This window comes from Nycticebus coucang, chromosome 2, assembly GCF_027406575.1.
Source record: "Nycticebus coucang isolate mNycCou1 chromosome 2, mNycCou1.pri, whole genome shotgun sequence".
NCBI lineage: Eukaryota > Metazoa > Chordata > Mammalia > Primates > Lorisidae > Nycticebus > Nycticebus coucang.
In genome coordinates this window covers 172,014,878-172,036,660 of record NC_069781.1, presented here as the reverse complement: position 1 = coordinate 172,036,660, position 21,783 = coordinate 172,014,878, and the positions used below count along the sequence as shown (strand labels likewise).

At 42.1% G+C, this 21,783-nt stretch overlaps 1 protein-coding gene across 10 annotated transcripts in view; it reads left to right on the top strand.

The window, feature by feature from the left end:
- PDPR (pyruvate dehydrogenase phosphatase regulatory subunit) overlaps positions 1 to 21,783 on the top strand; it is a 56,557-nt gene that overhangs the window by 14,012 nt on the left and 20,762 nt on the right. For 9 of the 10 annotated variants that reach the window (XM_053607465.1, XM_053607492.1, XM_053607459.1 and 6 more), the window contains 6 exons: positions 16 to 149; positions 8,567 to 8,648; positions 8,743 to 8,906; positions 9,586 to 9,707; positions 10,521 to 10,638; positions 11,393 to 11,542. In XM_053607465.1, coding sequence (XP_053463440.1) covers positions 16 to 149; positions 8,567 to 8,648; positions 8,743 to 8,906; positions 9,586 to 9,707; positions 10,521 to 10,638; positions 11,393 to 11,542 — 770 coding nt within the window. Of the gene's footprint in view, positions 1 to 15; positions 150 to 8,566; positions 8,649 to 8,742; positions 8,907 to 9,585; positions 9,708 to 10,520; positions 10,639 to 11,392; positions 11,543 to 21,783 lie in introns of those variants that run through there. The other variant, XM_053607528.1, reaches the window with a different exon arrangement.

Sequence of the window (21,783 nt, the reverse complement as noted above, 5' to 3'; positions counted from 1 at the left end):
GCATCTGTCCTGCAGGCTAGCTGCTGGCTCTACAAGGTTCTGTGCTGGCATCCTGAGCACCGCCAGGCACTTGACCATCGAGCAGAAGATGGCAGACTATTCAAACAAACTCTACCATCAGTTAGAGCAAGAAACGGGCATCCAAACAGGTAAGCAGGTAATCTACAGATTACTGGACTGTCTGTTGCCAAGACTCTTTTACTCAGTACTGTTTTGGTCCTCTACGTGGTTTGCCTAGTAATTTGGTAATTAAAACTTAGGTCTTACTCCAGACTCTGCCTCAGCCTGCGTGTTACCTTGGGCAAGTCTCTGAGCATGTTGAGCTGTCTTCAGTTTTCCTTTCTATAAAATGAGGTGATTCAATCAGTTTTCTTGATCCTTTTCAGATGCTTTAATTCTTATCATTACGTGAAAAGTTTTCTGGGCCATTTCCAATGTATTTCACTCATTTAGGCATAGTAAATGGCAGTACTTGACTCCTAACCAAGAAGAGGAGAAAGGTCTTAAGTTTACTTGCTTGATAGTTCTTTTTCTTATTTTTATTTAAGTAATTTATTTATTTATTATTTTATTTTATTTTATTTTTTTTTTTTAAGACGGAGTCTCACTTTGTCACCCTTGGTAGAGCGCCATGGCGTCACAGCTCATATCAACCTCCAACTCTTGAGCTTAAGTGATCTTCTTGCCTCAGCCTCCCAAGTAGCTGGGACTATTTTTAGAGACAGGGGTCTCACTCTGGCTCAAGGCAATCCAGCCACCTTCACCTCCCATAGTGCTTAGATTATAGGCATGAGCCACCACACCCAGCCGTGTGCTTAATAGTTAAATCATAGTTTGACACACTGAACTTTATCAGTTGTTAAGTATACTTTTGAGCCCATCACGGTGGCTCATGCCTGTAATCCTAGCACTTTGGGAGGTGAAGGGGGATGGATTGCTAGAGCTCACAAGTTCCAGATCAGCCTGAGCCAGAGCCAGACCCTGTCTCCAGAAGTAGCCAGGTCTTGTGGTGGGCGCCTGTAGTCCCAGCTACTTGGGAGGTTGAGGCAAGAGGATCACTTCAGCCCAAGAGTTTGAGATTGCTGTGAGCTATGATGCCATGGCACTCTACTGAGGGTGACAAAATGAGACTGCCTCAAAAAAAAAGTATGTTTTTACTGAGGATAACACAGTGAGACTCTGTCTCAAAAAAAAAAAAAAAATAGTACTAGAATAACTAGGAACTAGTGCAAGAACAGAAAGACTAATCTATACTGTGATCCCATAGGGTAACAAGGTGGAAAGAGAGTCTGTCATTTTGCTGTAAAGTGAAGGGTTGGCCAGAAGTGCAGAGTCCAGCCCAGTCTCATGTCTGATGGTTCACTCGTCTCACCCTAGTCCCTATCCTATGGTGCCACTGCTAGACTTCCCATGGTGTCATTGAACTTGACCAGGCTTCTTTTTGAGGACACAGTAAAAATAATTCACTGTCCCTGGCTTTTACTGGGGAAGATGCCTGTTTTTATTTTTTATTTTATTTATTTTATTATTTATTTATTTTTTTGAAATAAATGTCTCCCTCTATAGGGTACTGTGACATCACAGCTCACAGCAACCTCAAACTGTTGGGCTTAAGCGATTCTCTTGCCTCAGCCTCCCAAGTAGCTGGGACTACAGGCGCCCACCACAACACCTGGCTTTTTTTTTTTTTTTTTTTTTTGTAGTTGTCATTGTTGCTTAACAAGCCCAGGCCAAGTTTGAACCTGCCAGCCCTGGTGTATGTGGCCAGCACCCTAACCACTGAGCTACAGGCACCAAGCCTGTTTTTGTTTGGATTGAATTTGATGGCAACAGGTCCTCGAATCAAGTATAAACCAGGGTTTGAATTAGATGAGGGTCCATAGACTGGGCTACAGATATAGCAGTTGATTCATTGCCCATTCAGTTACTAGTGCTTGGCTGAGCCTTGCATCAGTCAGAGGGATCAGAATCATACTCTTCCTTAGGTCTACAAGGTAGGTTAGCCTAGTGTTAGTTCTGGGTCAAAGTCTAGAACCCCTTATTTGGCCTGACTTTTCTTTTTTGAGACAGAGTCTCATTTTGTCACCCTTAGTAGAGTGCCAGGGTGTCACAGCTTACAGCAACCTCAACTCCTAGGCTTAAGTGATCCTCTTGCCTCTGCCTCCCAAGTAGCTGGGACTACAGGCACCCACTACAATGCCTGGCTATTTTTTAGAGACGAGGTCTCTCCCTGGTCAGGCTGATCTCGAATTTGTGAGCTCCAGGCAATTCACCTGCCTTGGCCTCCTAGAGTGCTAGGACTACAGGCGTAAGCCACCACACCTGGCCTTAACCTGACTTTTCTTTGATGCTTATAGGGCAGTGAGGTGGAGTGAGGTGCTGGTGGGGAAGTCAAGCAAGGAAATGTAAAGGGGAAGGGCTGAAATCTGTCACCCCCGTTATGGTATGCCATAAAAGATGATGGAATGGGGCATTAGTGATCGAGAATTCCCTGTTAACAGGAAGTGTATACATGTGTATGCTACTATGATAATTGTTAGCCTATTTTTGATAATCTAAATAGAGATGAAGGACATATTTACAATATGGATTTAATTTGAAAAGAGTATAGTTGTCCCTTGAAGATTGGTAATTGATTCCCAGAGCCCCCTTACAAAAATCTGCCGATGCTGGGCGGTGCCTGTGGCTCAGTGAGTAGGGCGCCAGCCCCGTATGCCGAGGGTGGTGGGTTCAAGCCCAGCCCCGGCCAAACTGCAACAAAAAAATAGCCGGGCGTTGTGGCGGGCGCCTGTAGTCCTAGCTGCTCGGGAGGCTGAGGCAAGAGAATCGCGTAAGCCCAAGAGTTAGAGGTTGCTGTGAGCCGTGTGATGCCACGGCACTCTACCTGAGGGCGGTACAGTGAGACTCTGTCTCTACAAAAAAAAAAAAAAAAAAAAATCTGCCGATGCTAGAGTCCCTGATGTAAACTGGCATATATTTGCATATAACCTACACACATTCCCTGAATACTTTAAATCATTTCTTGGTTATAAGTAATACCTAGTTGTGGTACATGTACATCATGGAATATTATGCAGCCTTAAAGAAAGATGGAGACTTTACCTCTTACATGTTTACAAGGATGGAGCTGGAACATATTCTTCTTAGCAAAGGATCTCAAGAATGGAAGAAAAGGTATCTAATGTACTTAGTCTTACTATGAAACCAATTTGTAGCTTTCTTTTCTTTTTTTCTTTTTGAGACAGAGCCTAAAGCTGTCCACCCTAGGTAGAGTGCTGTGGCATCACAGCTCACAGCAACCTCAAACTTTTGGGCTTAAGCGATTTTCTTGCCTCTGCCTCCGAAGTAAGGCACCTGCCACAACGCCTGGCTAGTTTTGGTGGCAGCTGTCATTGTTGTTTGATGGGCCCGGGCTAGATTCGAACCCAACAGCTCAGGTGTACGTGGCTGGCCCCTTAACCACTTGAGCCACAGGCGCCGAGCCAATTTATAGCTTTCTTATGAAACCTAAGATCCAATTATAGCCCAAGAAGAAGGGAAAAGGAAAGAGACAGGGGAGGGGTGGGGGGAGGATGGGTGGAGGGAGAGTAATTGGTGGGACCACACCTACAGTGCATTTTAAAAGAGTACATGTGAAATTTACCAGGTGTAGAATATAAATGTTTTAACACAATAACTAAGAAAATGCCATGAAGGCTATGTTAACCAGTTTGATGAAAACATTTCAAATTGTATATAAAACTAGTACATTGTGGGGCAGTGCCTGTGGCTCAACGAGTAGGGCACCAGTCCCATATGCCAGAGGTGGTGGGTTCAAACCTAGCCCTGGCCAAAAAAAAAAAACTAGTACATTGTACCCCATGATTGCATTAATGTACATGGCTATGATTTAATAAAAAAAAAATAATACCTAGTACAGTAACTATATATCATTTCATTCATGTGAACCAATGTAGTACCAGTGTAATACTTGGTACATGGCAAATTCAAGTTTTGCTTTTTGGAACTTTGTGGAATTTTCTTTCCCCCAAATATTTTTGATCCTCAATTGGTTGAATCCATGTATGCAGGATCTACAGGTATAGAGGACTGACATTATTATGTGCTAATCTTCTGAAAATTATTCACCCAGGTTAGGTGTATGTTAACTACTTTTTAATTCAAAATACTGGATCACTCTAAGATTCCTCATCCCTTGACCATTCTGAGTATTAGCATGCTTCAGTGCTTCCGTTTACATGTGCTACAATTTTTGTCAAGTAAATGGAATGAATGTGATCATTTAGAAGTGCTAATAATTATTCAAAAGTATTTTTTATATTATTTGATCTTATAATAAGAAGGGCCATTCTTTTACATACAGAAAACCTAGATGTGGAGAGATTAGGCCAATTTTTCAAGTCAGTGACAAATTAATTGAAAAAATTATTCAGTGGGTAAAATAATGTTTTAAGCTAGATGTGGTGGCACATATCTGTAGTCTCAACTACTTAGGAGGCTGAGGCAGGAGGAAGTTCAGGCTGTAGAGTACTAAGATTGCACCTGTGAATATCCACTGCACTCTAGCCTGGGCAACATAGTGAAATCCAGTCTCTAAGAAAAAAATTACAGAGCTATAAAAAAAGTTGAAAGTCTTTCCTCCACACCAAATATCCACCTATTGGCTGCCCCTTTTCTGTATATGTATGTGTGTATATAAAAATATAAATATATATATACACTTTCACCAAAATATATTAGACATGTTATTATATACTACATAATTTGTTTTTTCAGCTTAAGAATATTTTATACAGGCTCAGTGTCTGTGGCTCAAGCAGCTAAGGCGCCAGCCACATACACCTGAGCTGGCGGGTTCAAATCCAGCCTGGGCCGCCAAATAATGGTGGCTGCAACAAAAAAAAAATTGACAGGGGCGGTGCCTGTGGCTCAGTGAGTAGGGTACCTGCCCCATATACTGAGAGTGGCAGGTTCAAACCTGGCCCCGGCCAAACTGCAACAAAAAATAGCCGGGCCTTGTGGTGGGCTCTTGTGGTCCCAGCTACTCAGGAGGCTGAGGCAAGAGAATCGCGTAAGCCCAAGAGCTAGAGATTACCATGAGCTGTGATGCCAGGGCACTCTACTGAGGACGAAAAAATGAGACTCTGTCTCTAAAAAAAAAAATTAGCCAGGCATTGTGGTGGGCTCCTGTAGTCCCAGTTAGTTGGTAGGCAGAGGCAGGAAAATCACTTGAGCCCAGGAGTTGGAGGTTGCTGTGAGCTATGATGCCATGGCACACTACCCAGGGCCACAGCTTGAGGATCTGTCTCAAAAAAAAAAAAGAATATTTTGTACAATAAGATACACGCACAAGATTATTTATTGTAGCACTATTTAATTGTAAACTTAAATGCCCAGACATTGAGATTGGTTGAATAAAATGGGACATCTACAAAAAGGACTACTAGGTGGGTGAAAAAAGAATGGAGATCTCTATGAACTGCTAAGGAGTAATTTCTGGGATACATTGGTAAGTGAGAAAATCAAAGAAGAGTATAATGTGCTACTTTTGTGTAAGAAATAGAAAGGGGGCTGGGCATAATGGCTCATGGCTGTAACCTGGCGCTGTGGGAGGCCGAGGCAGGTGGATTGCCTGAGCTCACAGGTTGGAGACCAGCCCGGAGTGAGACCCCATCTCTACTCAAAATAGAAAAACTGAGACAAGAGAATCATTTGAGCCCAAGAATTTGAAGTTGTGAGCTATGACGCCACGACACTCTATCAAGAGTGACAAAGTGAGACTCTATCTCAGAAATAAATAAATAACAGAAAGGTCCTCAGAGTGCAGCTGTCCCTTCTTATATACCTGAAGCATCCAACATCTAGCCATGCAAATTGATCACCTGAAGCGTAGTACTGGAAAGTAGAATAGCATGAAAAACAATTTTGTGGACGTTACCTTTTTTTGTAATCAGCTACTGTATGTTTTATTTTAGGTCTTTTGTTTTGGGTGGGCCGTGAGGGTCACCTACCTGTCCCTGCTGCTGGGACTCCATGCCATTCCTGGTGCTGGGGTGTGCTAAGCTTTACCATTAAACAGAAGTTTCTCAAAATTAAAAAAATAAATAAATAATAAAAAGGGAGAAAATTTGTATTGGAGGAAATGTAGTCATCCTCACAGAGGATTGTATCCTCTCACTGGAAGTAGATAAGAGTACTAAATTTTCTTTTTCTTTTTTTGAGACAGATTCTCAGGCTGTCACCCTGGGTGGAGTGCCGTGGCATCATAGCTCATGGCATCTCCAGTTTGGCTCAAGTGATCCTCTTTTTATTTATTTATTTAATTTTTTGTTTTGAGGCAGAGTCTCACTCTGTTACCCTCAGTAGAGTGCTGTGATGTCACAGCTCACAGCAATCTCCAACTCTTGGGCTCAAGAGATTCTCTTGCCTCAGCCTCCCGAGTAGCTGGGACTACAGGCGCCCGCCACAACGCCCGGCTATTTTTCGTTGTAGTTGCCACTGCTGTCTTAGCTGGCTGGGGCCGGGTTCGAACCCGCCACCCTCAGTATATGGGGCCAGCACCCTACGCACTGAGCCACAGGCACCGCCCTGCATGCTTATTTTTTTCTTACTAATATGTAACAGTTCTATTTTATGGCTCTGAACCTTTGACAAAACAAATTATGTGTCAGAATTGCTCGAGTCCAAACCTCAGAAGTCCTCTGTAGGAAAATAGCACTAGTAGAATTTTAATCTTACTAGTGGGTGTTCTATTGAGTTAGTTATGACGGAACATAATTTAACAGAGCATAACATGATGTATCATGTAGGTACGTGTATAGTGGCACTCTCCTGTATGTATGTAATCTTTGGTAGAGAGTAGAAAACACCCGCTGAACCGTTTGTCTGTCTCAAGGTGAGATTCAGAGCATGGCCCACAAATCACTGGCCAACATTGCTGTGCTGGGCTGGTGTATCTACTGTGTTTTACTTATTTATTTGTGTGTGTATGTGTTTTGTTTTTTAGATAAGGTCTCTGTTGCCTGGGCAAAAGTATAGTGGCATCATCATAGCTCAGTGCAACCTCACACTCCTGAGATTAAGGGAGCCTAATACCTCAGCCTTGCAAGAAGCTGGGACTTATAGGCGCCCACAATCTAGTTAATTTGTTTTATAAATTTTTTTTGGGTTGGGGGTAGAAATGAGTTCTCCCTATTGCCTAGGCTGTTCTCAAACTTCTGGCCTCAAGCAATTGTCCTGCCTCAGTGTCCCAAAGTGCTAGGATTATTAGCATAAACCACTGCACCCAGTCCTATGTTTCAAAACCAGACTCTGAAATTTCAGTTCCTCCAAGCTGGGACCCTCTTGTCATGTCATGTCATTGAGGAACATATTTGAGGATTTTAATAGAAATTAAGAAAATATGCAAACTATATGACTACTTTTTTTTTAAGTTACCTGATTGATTCAACTTTTTTCTTTTTCTTTTTTTTTCTTTTTTGAGAAAGAGTCTTACTATGTCACCCTTGTCACAGCAACCTCAAACTCTTGGGCTTAAGCGATTCTCTTGCCTCAGTCTCCCAAGTAGCTGGGACTACAGGCACCCGCCACAACGCTGCTGCTGTTGTTGTTGTAGTTGTAGTTGTCATCGTTATTTTAGCTGGCCCAGGCTGGGTTCAAACCTGCCAGCCCTGGTGTATGTAGCCAGCACCCTAGCTGCTGAGCTACAGGTGCCAAGCTCATTCAGCTTTTTTGTTAGAAGAACTAAGGGTCATTGCCTTTAGGAAGATTGTCATTGGCAAGTGTAATAATGGTTGTACTAGTATTATATACATCTGTCCAGTATGTTGATTCCAGACAGCAGAAATTGGCTCTGGCTAACTTGGCCAAAAAAAGAACCTTTTTGGAGGACATTGGAGGCCTGTGGAGTTAAGAGACTACCAGCTGGAATCAACCTAGAGGTCAAGATGTGGGGAATCCCGTAGCAGACAGGCCCTCAGCTGGAACAGGAACTATCTAGCCAGGACGCTGCTACCCCCAAATAAGTGACCTCTAGCCATTCACCTACTTGCTAAAGACCCACATTCCAGGAGGATCTGGTTGGCTAAACTTACATCATATGCCCACTGTTCAGCTATACTGGGGAAGGAGAATGAGATTCCAATGACCCCTGGTGTCCTCATGAGTGGCCTTCACCAAGGATTACACTCCTCCCAAGACTAGGAGGAGAAAGAGTGAAATTGCCTAAAAGGAGGAAAGAATAGAGATGGATTCAAGGTTGGATCCCTGCCAAAAAAAAAATTTGTTAGTAACGGGTCTTTCATTTTTATCATGAGCGATTTTATATACATTAGAATCTCATTTGATTCTCATGAAACTGTTTATGTAAAGAGTGGAGCTTTAGTGCATCTGGAGTGCTTTACCTTTTCCTGTGAGCTCAGAGGAAGCTGACTTACTCACCCAAAGATAATGAGTGACAGTCCTAGGATCCATCATAGGGCTTCTAACATATAACCTAGTGAATTTTCCACTCTCCCACCCTACATTTGGTCTGGTCTGTCTTAGTTTGGGCTGATATTTCTTACAGGTTACATAAGGACAGGCTCAATCTGCCTGGCTCAAACTCAGGACCGGCTGATCTCCCTGAAGCGCATCAACTCAAGGCTGAAGTACGTAATTGGGTAGAAGCCTATCCCAACTTTACCAAACTGACCTCTGCCAAAGGACCAGTGAATGTCATTTTCCCCTTGTGTTCTGTGACAGTGTCATAGGCATCCCTTCTGAGATCATCTCCCCTAAGAAAGTGGCTGAACTTCACCCTCTCCTCAACGTGCACGACTTGGTGGGGGCCATGCATATTCCTGAGGACGCAGTAGTGTCCTCTGCAGATGTGGCTCTTGCCCTGGCAAGTGCTGCCTCCCAAAATGGTGAGCAGGATTTTGCATTTTCTTCAGATGAGTTGAGGTCATAATAGGCAATGGCACTGACTCAAGTTTGGAAGAATTATTCTTCTTGGGGTATGCAGCTTCCATTTTTGAACACTAGATCTTACTATTTTCTTTTCTGTGATATCTGTTATAATTATTTTCCCTTAGGACCTCATTTTTAAAGTTCTAAGGAATTGTTTTTAGTGCTGATTAATGTACTTCAGACTTAGAGAATTCCTTCCCCAATAGGACTTGAGGACTTCCAAGGTTAGAACCTTAGGGTTTAATCCATAACGTAAATCAAGATCCAGTGTTGGAGTGAAGGAGAGAAAGACTAATTAGTGTCCAGGATATTATATTCTTTGGATAAACTGATTCATGATGTGGGTAGATTAGGATTTAAGAGGCCCTATTTGAATTATCGCCTTCCTGCCCAATATTTTATGATTCCTGAAATTTAATTATTTTGTGTTAACATCTGTTTTTAAACTGACCTGCTGTTTTCAGTCTTGGGCAAGGCTCATTTCCATAGTTGCGGGATATGATTCCTAGATTTTTTTTGTTCTTTTTAAATTAGAGCATTGATCTAACTTTGTCAGTGTTTCTTTGGGTATAGATTCTGCTGTAGACATCTTATTTTTGGAACATCAACATCAGCTCTTTCTTTATCTTGGAACAGGTGTTCAGATCTATGACCGGACAACTGTTCTTCATGTAATGGTCAAAAAAGGTCAAGTTACTGGCGTAGAAACAGATAAAGGACAGATTGAATGCCAGTATTTCGTCAACTGTGCTGGTCAGGTAGGTTAGAACCAGCACTATGATGCTGATTTTCTTATTTAACTTTTGTCTCCAGGACTTTTTGGTGTAGAGACATAGATTAATATTGTGACTCACTAAATAAACATTAGGAACTCTCCCATTTCTTGTTTGGACCAGAATTCTTGAATGGTATTCTAAATCAGAAATCTATACTTATTCCTCAAATAGAAGCATTTGTGACTTTTTCTGTCCTCCACACTGGGTTAATTGCTGTTACTCTGGTTGGGAAGACCACGAAATGGTCAGGCATAGACATGAATCCTTGGCATTGAGTCTTGGTGTTGTATTTCATTCTATAACTTAGCAAATAAAATACTAGGCCGTTTCATTGTGTCAGGTACATGGATTCAGTGTCTAGAACCCTAGGCCTCTTCTATTTCCAAGGTAGATTTGTTCCTTGCCTTCCACTCCACAATCTTAAAGTGACCTAGGAAACACTTTTTGCCACGTAAAGTTCATTTAATGATTGGTATTTAGGGTTTATAGTTGAGGCCAGGCTCATTTACATGGTCTTATTAAAAGGAACTCCTTTGGTTCCCTTGAGCTCTTTTGACTAGCTGGTAAATCTATCTTCCTTTGATCTAAAAGTAATTTTTATGGTTTAAAAAGCATAGTGTTGCTCCCCATCCAAATAACTGAACTAAAGCAGGCTAAAACTTGACTTCCCACACCTGACATTGTAGCAAGAGCACATGTAAGCCACTTGAAATTAAACTGTTTTCAAGAGGCTGAACTTGCTCATTTGTATTTCTGTTCCTCTTCCCACCCACAAATAAATCTGTCCATTTGTAGTGGGCATACGAGCTGGGTCTGTCCAACGAGGAGCCGGTTAGTATCCCGTTACATGCCTGCGAACACTTCTACCTTCTGACTCGCCCCTTGGAGACCCCTCTGCCAAGCAACACACCAAGTGAGGACTTGTACTTTTTTTTTTTTTTTTTTAATCTTGTTTCCTTGCCAGTATTCTGTCCTGTAAAAAGGAAGACTTTCTGCTAAGGACAGACTGTGCCTGAAAGAGCCTTTTCATTTCTGGAGCATGTTACAGGGTAGTAGACGCAATTCTAACTTTTCTTAAAATACCTCTTCATGAAAGGGTGGCCGGAATGGTCATTCCACTAAGCAATTTTGTTTTTGTTTTTGTTTTTTTGCAAGTTAATTTTTAGTTCTAAACAGAGGTCATTGAGAATATTGAAATAACCTTGAGCTTGTAACTTCAATACTATAAATTGTAGAAATGTCAGAGTATAAATTTAGGTGGGTTAGTGGCTCGCGTGCTGTAAGAGAAGGTTTTGATAGCATTTTCATGGTCTTAATACCTAGAATGGGCTCTGCAATCCCCCTTTTTGTTAGACTTCCACTCGGCACAGTGGTAGTTATGTAGTTTAGTTGTGAGGCTAGTCAAAGCTTCTGGGTAACTGGTAAGGTTAGGAATAATCAGAGACACGTCTCCACTGTAAGTCTGAGTGGGAGGATCCTCCCCCGTGACCTTGAAAGGTGTTTTAAAGCTACAAATACTTGTGTTCATTAGATGCTATTTTGTTAATAAAGTCACTAACGAGTTTTTTGTTTTGTCTCTTTTTCTGTCCACTTAGAAAGCTGGCTTGCCTCTAAACCCTCATTTTTTTTCTTCTACTTCCCACTTCTTTGTCATTTCTCTTTCTTAGCTATTATGGATACTGATGGAAGAATTTACATTCGGAACTGGCAGGGTGGCATTTTGTCTGGGGGCTTTGAGAAGAACCCAAAACCACTTTTCACTGAGGGCAAGAATCAGCTGGAGATTCAGAATTTACAGGAAGACTGGGATCACTTTGGTATGTGAACTAGATTATAACAATAGTGCCTCATATTTGTCTAAGTGTTACCTTCTTGGCATTGTCAAGAATAGTTCCTTGTTGGGGCAGCGCCTATGGCTCAGTGGGTAGGGCACTGGCCCCATATACCGAGGGTGGTAGGTTCAAAGCTGGCCCTGGCAAAACTGCAACAAAAAATAGCCGGGCATTGTGGCAGGCGCCTGTAGTCCCAGCTACTTGGGAGGCTGAGACAAGAGAATCACCTAAGCCCTGGAGTTGGAGGTTGCTGTCAGCTGTGATGCCACGGCACTCTACCAAGGGCGATAAAGTGAGACTCTGTCTCTAAAAAAGAAAAGAAAAAGAAAAGTTCCTTGTTTAATGTTTATAACAACCCCACAAGGCATAATAGTGGTTACAGATGGTGTTTTACAGGGTTTACCTAGTCTAAGGATACAGTTACGGGTTGCCTTTTCAGGAAACTGAAATCTTGGTTAACAGACTTTTGGCTTGTTTGTTTGCCTTAAAATCGTTACTGAAATTTTAGGTTAGTAGGAGGCCTTCTTTTGGTAGGACTTTATGTAAAATTGAAGTGCTCTTTTGAAAACAAAATTGGTGGGTGGATTGCCTGAGTTCAGGAGTTCGAGACCAGTCTAAGAAGAGAGAGACCCTATGTCTAAAAATTAGCTGGGCATTATGACAGGATCATTTGAGCCCAAGAGTTTGAGGTTGCTGTGAGCTGTGACACCATGGCACTCTACTGAGGGCAACAAGTGAGACTATCTCCAAAAAAAAAAAAAAATTGTTCACTTTGGCAGGTTGAGGTGAGAGGATCACTTGAGGGCAAGAGTTTTGAGACCAGCTTGGGAAAGTGTGACACTCTGTCTCTACAGAAAACAGAAAAATAAGCCAGATGTGATGGCTGGAACTATATGATTATAGTTCCAGCTACTATACTGAGGCTGGAACTGAGGCTGAGGCAGGAGAATCACTTGTGCCCAGGAGTTGGAGTTTGCAGTGAGATATGATGACACCATTGTACTCCAGAGTAAGTGACAGAGTGAGACCCTGTTCCAAAAAAAAAAAAATTTTGTTTTTGTTTTTTTTTGACACAGAGTCTTAAGCCGTCACCCTGGGTAGAGTGCCACGGCGTCATAGCTCACAGCAACCACCAACACTTGACCTCACACGATCCTCTTGCCTCAGTTTTTCTATTTTTAGTAGAGATGGGGTCTCAATTTTGCTCAGGCTGGTCTCGAACTCGTGAGCTCAAGCAATGCACCCACCTCAGCCTCCCAGAGTGCTAGGATTACAGGCGTGACCCACCTCTTCTGGCCAATAACCTTATTTCTTTTTTTGTTTGTTTGTTTTTTGTTTTTTGTATGAGACAGAGCCTCAGGCTGTCGCCCTGGGTAGAGTGCCATGGCATCACAGCTCACAGCAACCTCCAACTTCTGGGCTCAAGTGATTCTCCTGCCTCCGCCTCCCAAGTAGCTGGGACTATAGGCACCCGCCACAACGCCCAGCTATTTTTTGGTTGCAGCCATCATTGTTGTTTGGCGGACCTGTGCTGGATTCAAACCCACCAGCTCAAGTGTATGTGGCTGGCGCCTTAGCTGCTTTAGCCACAGGTGCCGATCCCAATAACCTTATTTCTTTTTTTTTTATTTATTTTTTTTTGTAGAGACAGAGTCTCACTTTACTGCCCTCGGTAGAGGTAGAGTGCCGTAGCGTCACACGGCTCACAGCAACCTCCAGCTCTTGGGCTTACGTGATTCTCTTGCCTCAGCCTCCCGAGTAGCTGGGACTACAGGCGCCCGCCACAACGCCCGGCTATTTTTTTGTTGCAGTTTGGCTGGGGCTGGGTTTGAACCCGCCACCCTTGGTATATGGGGCCAGCGCCCTACTCATTGAGCCACAGGCGCCGCCCCAATAACCTTATTTCTTAAAAATACTTTTATTTATTGAATAATTAACATAGTTAATGGCTTAAATTCAAATGATATAGAAGCCTATAATCTGAGCATTCTGGGAGGCTGAGGCAGGTAGATTGCCTGAACTCAGGAGTTTGAGACCATTCTGACCAAGAAGTGAGACCCTGCCTCTCCTAAAGATAGAAAAATTAGCCAGGTGTTCTGGTGGGCACCTGTACTCCCAGCTACTCAGGAGGCTGAGGCAAGAGAATTGCTTGAGCCCGAGAGTTTGAGTTTGCTGTGAGCTATGACACCATAGCACTCTACCAAGGGTGACAAAGTAAGACTCTGTCTCAAAAAAAAAAAAAAAAGATACAGAAAGATCTCTAATGATGAATTTCCTTCTCACCCTTAATGGACTTTGTATTTTTTTTTTTTATTTTTTATTATTAAATCATAGCTGTGTACATTAATGCGATCATGGGACACCATACACTGGTTTTATACACAGTTTGACACATTTTCATCACACTGGTTGACATAGCCTTCCTGGCATTTTCTTACTGTGTTAAAACAATTATATTCTACATTTACTAAGTTTCACATGTATCCTTGTAAGATGCACTGCAGGTGTAATCCCACCAATCACCCTCCCTTTGTCCATCCTCCCCCCTCCCTCTCCCCCTTCCCCATATTCTTAGGTTATAACTGGGTTATAGCTTTCTTTTTTTTTTTTTTTTTTTTTTTTTGGCCGGGGATGGGTTTTGAACCCACCACCTCCGGCATATGGGACCGGCGCCCTACTCCTTGAGCCACAGGCGCCACCTGGGTTATAGCTTTCATGTGAAAGCCATAAATCAGTTTCATAGCAGGGCTGACTACATTGGATACTTTTTCTTCCATTCTTGAGATACTTTACTAAGAAGAATATGTTCCAGCTCCATCCATGTAAACATGAAAGAGGTAAAGTCTCCATCTTTCTTTAAGGCTGCATAATATTCCATGGTGTACATATACCACAGTTTATTAATCCATTCGTGGATTGATGGGCACCTGGGCTTTTTCCATGACTTAGCAATTATGAATTGGGCTGCAATAAACATTCTGGTACAAATATCTTTGTTATAATGTGATTTTTGGTCTTCTGGGTATATACCTTGTAGAGGAATTATAGGATCGAATGGCAGATCTATTTTTAGATCTCTAAGTTTTCTCCACACATCTTTCCAAAAGGAATGTATTAATTTGCATTCCCACCAGCAGTGTAAAAGTGTTCCCTTTTCTCCACATCCACGCCAACATCTCTGGTCTTGGGATTTTGTGATATGGGCTAATCTTACTGGAGTTAGATGGTATCTCAGGGTAGTTTTGATTTGCATTTCTCTGATGATTAAAGATGATGAGCATTTTTTCATATGTCTGTAGGCCGTGCGCCTGTCTTCTTCAGAGAAGTTTCTCTTCAAGTCCCTTGCCCAGACTACGATGGGATCACTTGTTCTTTTCTTCCTTATACGTTTGAGTTCTCTGTGGATTCTGGTTATTAAACTTTTGTCGGAGACATAATCTACAAATATCTTCTCCCATTCTGAGGTCTGTCTGCTTGCTTTACTTACTGTGCTCTTGGCTGTGCAGAAGCATTTTAGTTTCATCAGGTCCCAGTAGTGTATTTTTGAAGCTGCTTCAATTGCCTGGGGGTCCTCCTCATAAAATGCTCTCCCAGACCAATTTCTTCAAGGGTTTTCCCTGCACTCTCTTCTGGTATTTTATAGTTTCATGTCTTAAGTTTTTTTTTTGTTTTTTTTTTGTACAGACAGAGTCTCACTGTACTGCCCTTGGGTAGAGTGCCGTGGCATCACACGGCTCACAGCAACCTCTACTCTTGGGCTTACGCGATTCTCTTGCCTCAGCCTCTGGAGCATCTGGGACTACAGGTGCCCACCACAATGCCCGGCTATTTTTTTGTTGCAGTTTGGCTGGGGCTGGGTTTGAACCCACCACCCTCGGTATATGGGGCTGACGCCCTGCTCACTGAGCCACAGGTGCCGCCCTTAAGTTTAAATCTTTAATCCAGTGAGAGTCTATCTTAGTTAATGGTGAAAGGTGTGGATCCAGTTTCAGTCTTCTACAGGTTGCCAGCCAGTTCACCCAGCACCATTTGTTGAATAGGTAATCTTTTCCCCACTGAACGTTTTTAATTGGCTTGTCAAAGATCAGATAACGGTAAGTAGCTGGATTCATCTCTTGGTTCTCTATTCTGTTCCAGACATCTACTTCTCTGTTTTTTGCCAGTACCATGCTGTTTTGATCACTATCGATTTATAGTATAGTCTGAGGTCTGGTAGCGTGATTCCTCCTGCTTTGTTTTTATTTCTGAGTAATGTCTTGGCTATTCGAGGTTTTTTCTGACTCCATATAAAATGAAGTATTATTTTTTCAAGATCTTTAAAGTATGACAGTGGAGCTTTAATAGGGATTACATTAAAATTGTATATTGCTTTGGGTAGTATAGACATTTTTTTTTTTTTTTTTGTAGAGACAGAGTCTCACTTTACTGCCCTTGGTAGAGTGCCGTGGCGTCACACAGCTCACAGCAACCTCCAGCTCTTGGGCTTACGTGATTCTCTTGCCTCAGCCTCCCGAGCAGCTGGGACTACAGGCGCCCGCCACAACGCCCAGCTATTTTTTTGTTGCAGTTTGGCCGGGGCTGGGTTTGAACCCGCCACCCTCGGTATATGGGGCCGGCGCCCTACTCACTGAGCCACAGGAGCCACCCGGTAGTATGGACATTTTAACAATGTTGATTCTTCCCAGCCATGAGCATGGTATGTTTTTCCATTTGTTAACATTTTCAGCTATTTCTTTTCTTAGAGTTTCATAGTTCTCTTTATAGAGATCCTTTCACGTGTTTTGTTAGATAAACTCCCAAATATTTCATCTTCTTTGGCACTACTGTGAACAGGATAGAGTCCTTAACTGTTTTTTCAGCTTGACTGTTGTTGGTATATATAAAGGCTACTGATTTATGAACGTTGATTTTGTAACCTGAGATGATGCTGTATTCCTTGATCACTTCTAAGAGTTTTGTAGTAGAAACCCTGGTGTCTTCCAGATATACAATCATATCATCTGCGAAGAGCGAAAGTTTGGTCTCTTCTGACCCTATATGGATACCCTTGATCGCCTTTTCTTCTCTAATTGCAATGGCTAAAACTTCCATTACAATGTTAAAGATCAGGGGAAACAATGGGCAGCCTTGTCTGGTTCCTGATCTGAGTGGGAATGATTTCAGTTTAACTCCATTCAATACAATATTGGCTGTGGGTTTGCTGTAGATGGCCTCTATCTGTTTAAGAAATGTCCCTTCTTCAGGGCGGCGCCTGTGGCTCAGCGGGTAGGGCGCCGGTCCCATATGCCGGAGGTGGCGGGTTCAAACCCAGCCCTGGCCAAAAAAAAAAAAAAAAAAAAAAGAAATGTCCCTTCTATATCAATTTTCTTATATGTTCTGATCATGAAGGGATTCTGGATATTATCAAAAGCTTTTTCTGCATCAATTGAGAGAATCATATGGTCTTTGTTTTTTAATTTGTTTATGTGCTGGATTGTACTTATAGATTTACGTATATTAAACCAGACTTGACACCCTGAGATAAAACCGACTTGGTCATGATGTATAATTTGTTTGATATGTTGCTGGATTCTGTTTGTTAGGATCTTGTTGAATATTTTTGCATCTATATTCATTGGTGATATTGGTCTGTAATTTTCTTTTCTTGTTGGGTCTTTTCCTGGTTTGGGGATCAGGGTGATGTTTGCTTCATAGAACGAACGTGTTGGGTAGTCTTCCTTCTTTTTCCACATTTTGGAACAAGTTGAGTAATATAGGTACTAGTTCCTCTTTAAAGGTTTGGTAGAATTCTGACGTGAAGCCATCTGGTCCCGGGCTTTTCTTTTTAGGGAGATCTCATATGGTTGATGCCATTTCAGAACTTGATATTGGCTTGTTCAACATTTCCACTTGATTCTGGTTAAGCCTTGGAAGGTGACGTGCTTCCAAGTATTTGTCAATTTCCTTCACATTTTCGTACTTCTGAGAATAAAGTTTCTTGTAATATTCATTAAGGATTTTTTGAATTTCTGAGGAGTCTGTTGTTATTTCGTCTTTATTGTTTCTGATTGATGAGATTAGAGATTTTACTCTTTTTTTCCTGGTTAGGTTAGCCAATGGTTTATCTGTTTTATTGACCTTTTCAAAAAACCAACTTTTTAATTTATTGATCTGTTGTATAATTCTTTTGTTTTCAATTTCATTTAATTCTGCTCTGATTTTGGTTATTTCTTTTCTTCTACTGGGTTTGGGGTTGGAATGTTCTTCCTTTTCCAGTTGCTTGAGATGTCCCATTAAGTTGTTAACTTCTTCTCTTTCCGTTCTCTTGAGGAAGGCTTGCAGTGCTATAAATTTCCCTTCTTAGGACTGCCTTTGCCGTATCCCAGAGGTTCTGACAATTCGTGTCTTCATTGTCATTTTGTTTCAAAAATTTGGTAATTTTCTTCTTAATCTCATCTCTGACCCAGCTATCATTCAGCATAAGGTTATTTAACTTCCATGTTTTTGTATGAGTATGCAGATTCCTGTTGTTACTGAGTTCAACTTTTATTCCATGGTCGTCCAAGAGGATGCAAGGAATAATTTCTATTCCTTTAAATTTACTGAGGTTAGACTTGTGACCTAAGATGTGATCTATTTTGGAGTATGTTCCTGGGCTGATGAGAAGTATGTGTATTCAGTTTTGTTGGGATGAAATGTTCTGTACATGTCTGCTAAATCCAAATGTTGGATGGTTAGGTTTAAATCTAAGATTTCTTTGCTTGGCTTCTTATTGGAGGATCTATCCAACACTGCCAGAGGAGGGTTGAAATCTCCTACTATTTGGAGCTGTAGGAAATCAAGTTGCTCATGTCTGTTAGAGTTTCTCTTATAAATTGAGGCACATTCTGGTTGGGTGCATAAACATTAATAATTGAAATCTCATCATATTGAATATTACCCTTAACAAATATGAAGTGACCATTCTTATCCTTCCTTACTTTTGTTGGTTTAAAGCCTATTGTATCTGCAAATAGAATTGCAATGCCTGCTTTTTTCTGATTACCATTTGCCTGAAATATGGACGACCTTCCTTTCACCCTGAGTCTATATTTATCTTTTAAGGTAAGATGTGACTCTTGTATGCAGCAAATATCTGGCCTGAGTTTTTGTATCCAGTCAGCTAACCTGTGCCTCTTTAGAGGACAATTTAAGCCGTTCACATTAATGAAGAATATTGATATGTATGATAAAATTTTGGGTATCGCGTTTTTCGAAACTCCAGTGGACATTTTTGATACTTTCGCCATTGTGGAAGTTGGACTTTGATGAAAATTTTCTGAGTGAGTTTACTCTTGTGGTAGAGGATTGGTCATTATGGAGGATAGGTCTGAGAAGGTCCTTAAGAGCTGGTTTGGTTATGGCAAATTTCTTTAATATATGAATGTCATTAAAGTATTTAATTTCTCCATCATAAATGAAACTCAGTTTAGCTGGATACAGGATCCGGGGTTGAAAGTTATTTTGTTTTAGGAGATTAAAAGTCGATGACCACCCTCTTCTGGCTTAAAAGGTTTCAGCAGAGAGATCTGCAGTCATTCTAATATTCTTCCCTTTGTAGGTAATGGATTTCTTGCATCTGGCTGCTTTCAGAATTTTCTCCTTCATATTAACACAAGTGAAGTTAATTATGATATGCCTGGGGGATGTCTTATTGGGATTGAGTTGTGTTGGGGTTCTGAAACTGTCTGCTATCTGAATTTCAGAATCTCTTGGCATGTCTGGAAAATTCTCTTTCATAATTTCATGGAGAAGGGCCTCTGTGCCTTGCAAGGCCACTTCATCACTTTCGGGGATTCCAATGAGGCAGATATTAGCCTTCTTCGAATTATCCAAGAGCTCTCTGAGAGAGTGATCCATTTTTGCTGTCCATTTCTCTTCCTCTTTGATAGTTTGTGAGCATTCAAAGGCTTTGTCTTCAATGTCAGAAATCCTTTCTTCTGCCTGCTCCACTCTGTTACTGAGGGATTCTACTATATTTTTCAGATCTTTGAGGGCTGCAAATTCTTGCTTCAGTGCATCAAAATCTTTAGTAGTTTTGTCTTTAAATTCATTAAATTCTTGAGACAACTTTTGAATTTCTCCTCAAATTTCTTTATTTTATTTATTTATTTATTTTGCAGTTTTTGGCCAGGGCTGGGCTTGAACCTGCCACTTCCAGCATATGGGGCTGGCGCCCTACTCCTTTGACCCACAGGCACCGCCCTTTCTCCTCGAATTTCTAATTTTGACTTTTGAATTGCTCTTCGAATTTCTAATTCCAAATTTTCCTCCATTCTATTAATCTTGTTTGCAATCCAAATTCTGAATTCGATTTCTGACATCTCGGCCAGCTGTTTATGGATGGGATCCTCAGTTACATCTGCCATATCTTTCCTTGTGGAGTGCTGATCTATTCTGGTTATTCATGTTACCAGAGTTTTTCTGCTGATTCCACCCCATGATTACTTTACACCATTTGACTTTTCCCCTGCTTTGTTGAGGACCTGTACAGTGTTACGGCCTTAGAAACTGGTGACCTATTGGTGTGGTGGGGCTAAATGGTTCTGTGTTGATTTCAGCTGGTCTCTGTTAGACCCTAGTGAAACAGTTACTCTGGGTTGAAGTCTCAGCTGTGGAGAAATACCAGCAATTAAGTAACCCCGCCCCTCACAGGCAACAATTGGAAGAGGAAAATCAAACCTTCCTACAGCCACACACCCAGGGCACCACTTGAATAGTCCTTAGGCAATTGGCTCAGTTCAAAAGGTCTAAATCAGTTGTCTCAGTCAGCAGCTGTCTCACGTGAGAGAGTTTCAAAGGTCTCTGGCAACTGGATCACAGGGGTCTGGTGACAACTCAGATATGACTTGCTCCATTGCTCCATGAAGTCAGGAGGACCCACCCAGCAAATAGATCAGTCTGGGAAAGTTGATGCCTCCTTCCCCACCTGGCACCTCTGTCACACCCAGTCACTGATAGCCGCGCAGGGCTGTGACCCAATTGCCTCCAGTGAGCAATACTCCACAGGTTTGCACCTGCCTGAATCATAAGGAAATCTGTATCTGCTCAGCCACGCCGCTGCTCTCTGCCTCTATCCAGTAGGGGGCCTTGAGGCCTGACAACCTCGGGTGCTTGATGGAGGATGCAGGGTGTTTACTCAGTTCCAGCCCCACCTCTGATTGATGTTACTGGCAGAACGGAACAACTTTGTGGGATTTTGTTTCTGTCCCTGCTAAATTCCTCTGTAGAAGAGGAGCTGATTTGAGTTTCCAGAACCTGTGCCTCAGGCCCTGTCTTTACTCCTGCAGGTTTGTATTCGCAGCACGGTTAGCTGTCAGCTCTAGCCTCCTGCCTTCCTTTGTCTATAGGCTGATGATCCCCTGAGGGCGGGGTGCGTCTTAGGCTCAGTAAAGCCGTCCTATGGGTCAGCCCTGCCCTGGGAATTTCCCAGCTCTGTGCATGCGTTTTCTAGTCCCTGCACTCTACCCAGGCCTATACTGCCTCAGGCAAACCCTTTACTCACGGAGCCTGTGTTTCAGTCCCAGGTCTGTTCTGTGGTGGTTGCCATCTGAGAAGATGCCCAGCCTCCTCTGGTTGCCTAGGAAGACAGGGGGTGTGGCTTCAGTATATCCGGGGGTGGGCCTTATTGTCAAACTCGGCTGCTGCTCTGTGCCTCGGGGCAGTGCCGTTCCAGCATGATTCCCTCTCAGCTGACTGTCATCTCCTCACTCCCGTGCCGCATAATCAGCACTGACCAGTTGCAGTCTAGACCCTGTCCACGCCCTTCGAGAAATCACCCAAGAATCTGGACTCCTGGGGGACAGGCCTCCAGACCTCAGAATAAGAGTGGAGGGGAATGCTGGGGGCTCAGAATTGCAGGTCGAAACACCAAACTCATTGGGACCAAATGAGCAAATAAAGAGATAAAAAGGCTACCAGACACACAAGCCCATAGATGTACAAACAGTCAGACACACATAGACATACAGACAACAACAACGACAACCACAACAAAAAACAACTACAATAAAAATAATGATAATCGTAAAATAATTGAAAAAAATGGTAAAAATCATAGAAACAAAACGAACAAAAAAATCTCTAAAAATCTGATGTAAGCACTCAGAAACCATAAGGAGGGAAGAAGAAGAGGAAGAGAGAAGGTAGAGAAAAAAAGTGGTGTTCATAAAAACGTTAAAAAAGAAGAAAGAAAAAATTAAAAATAG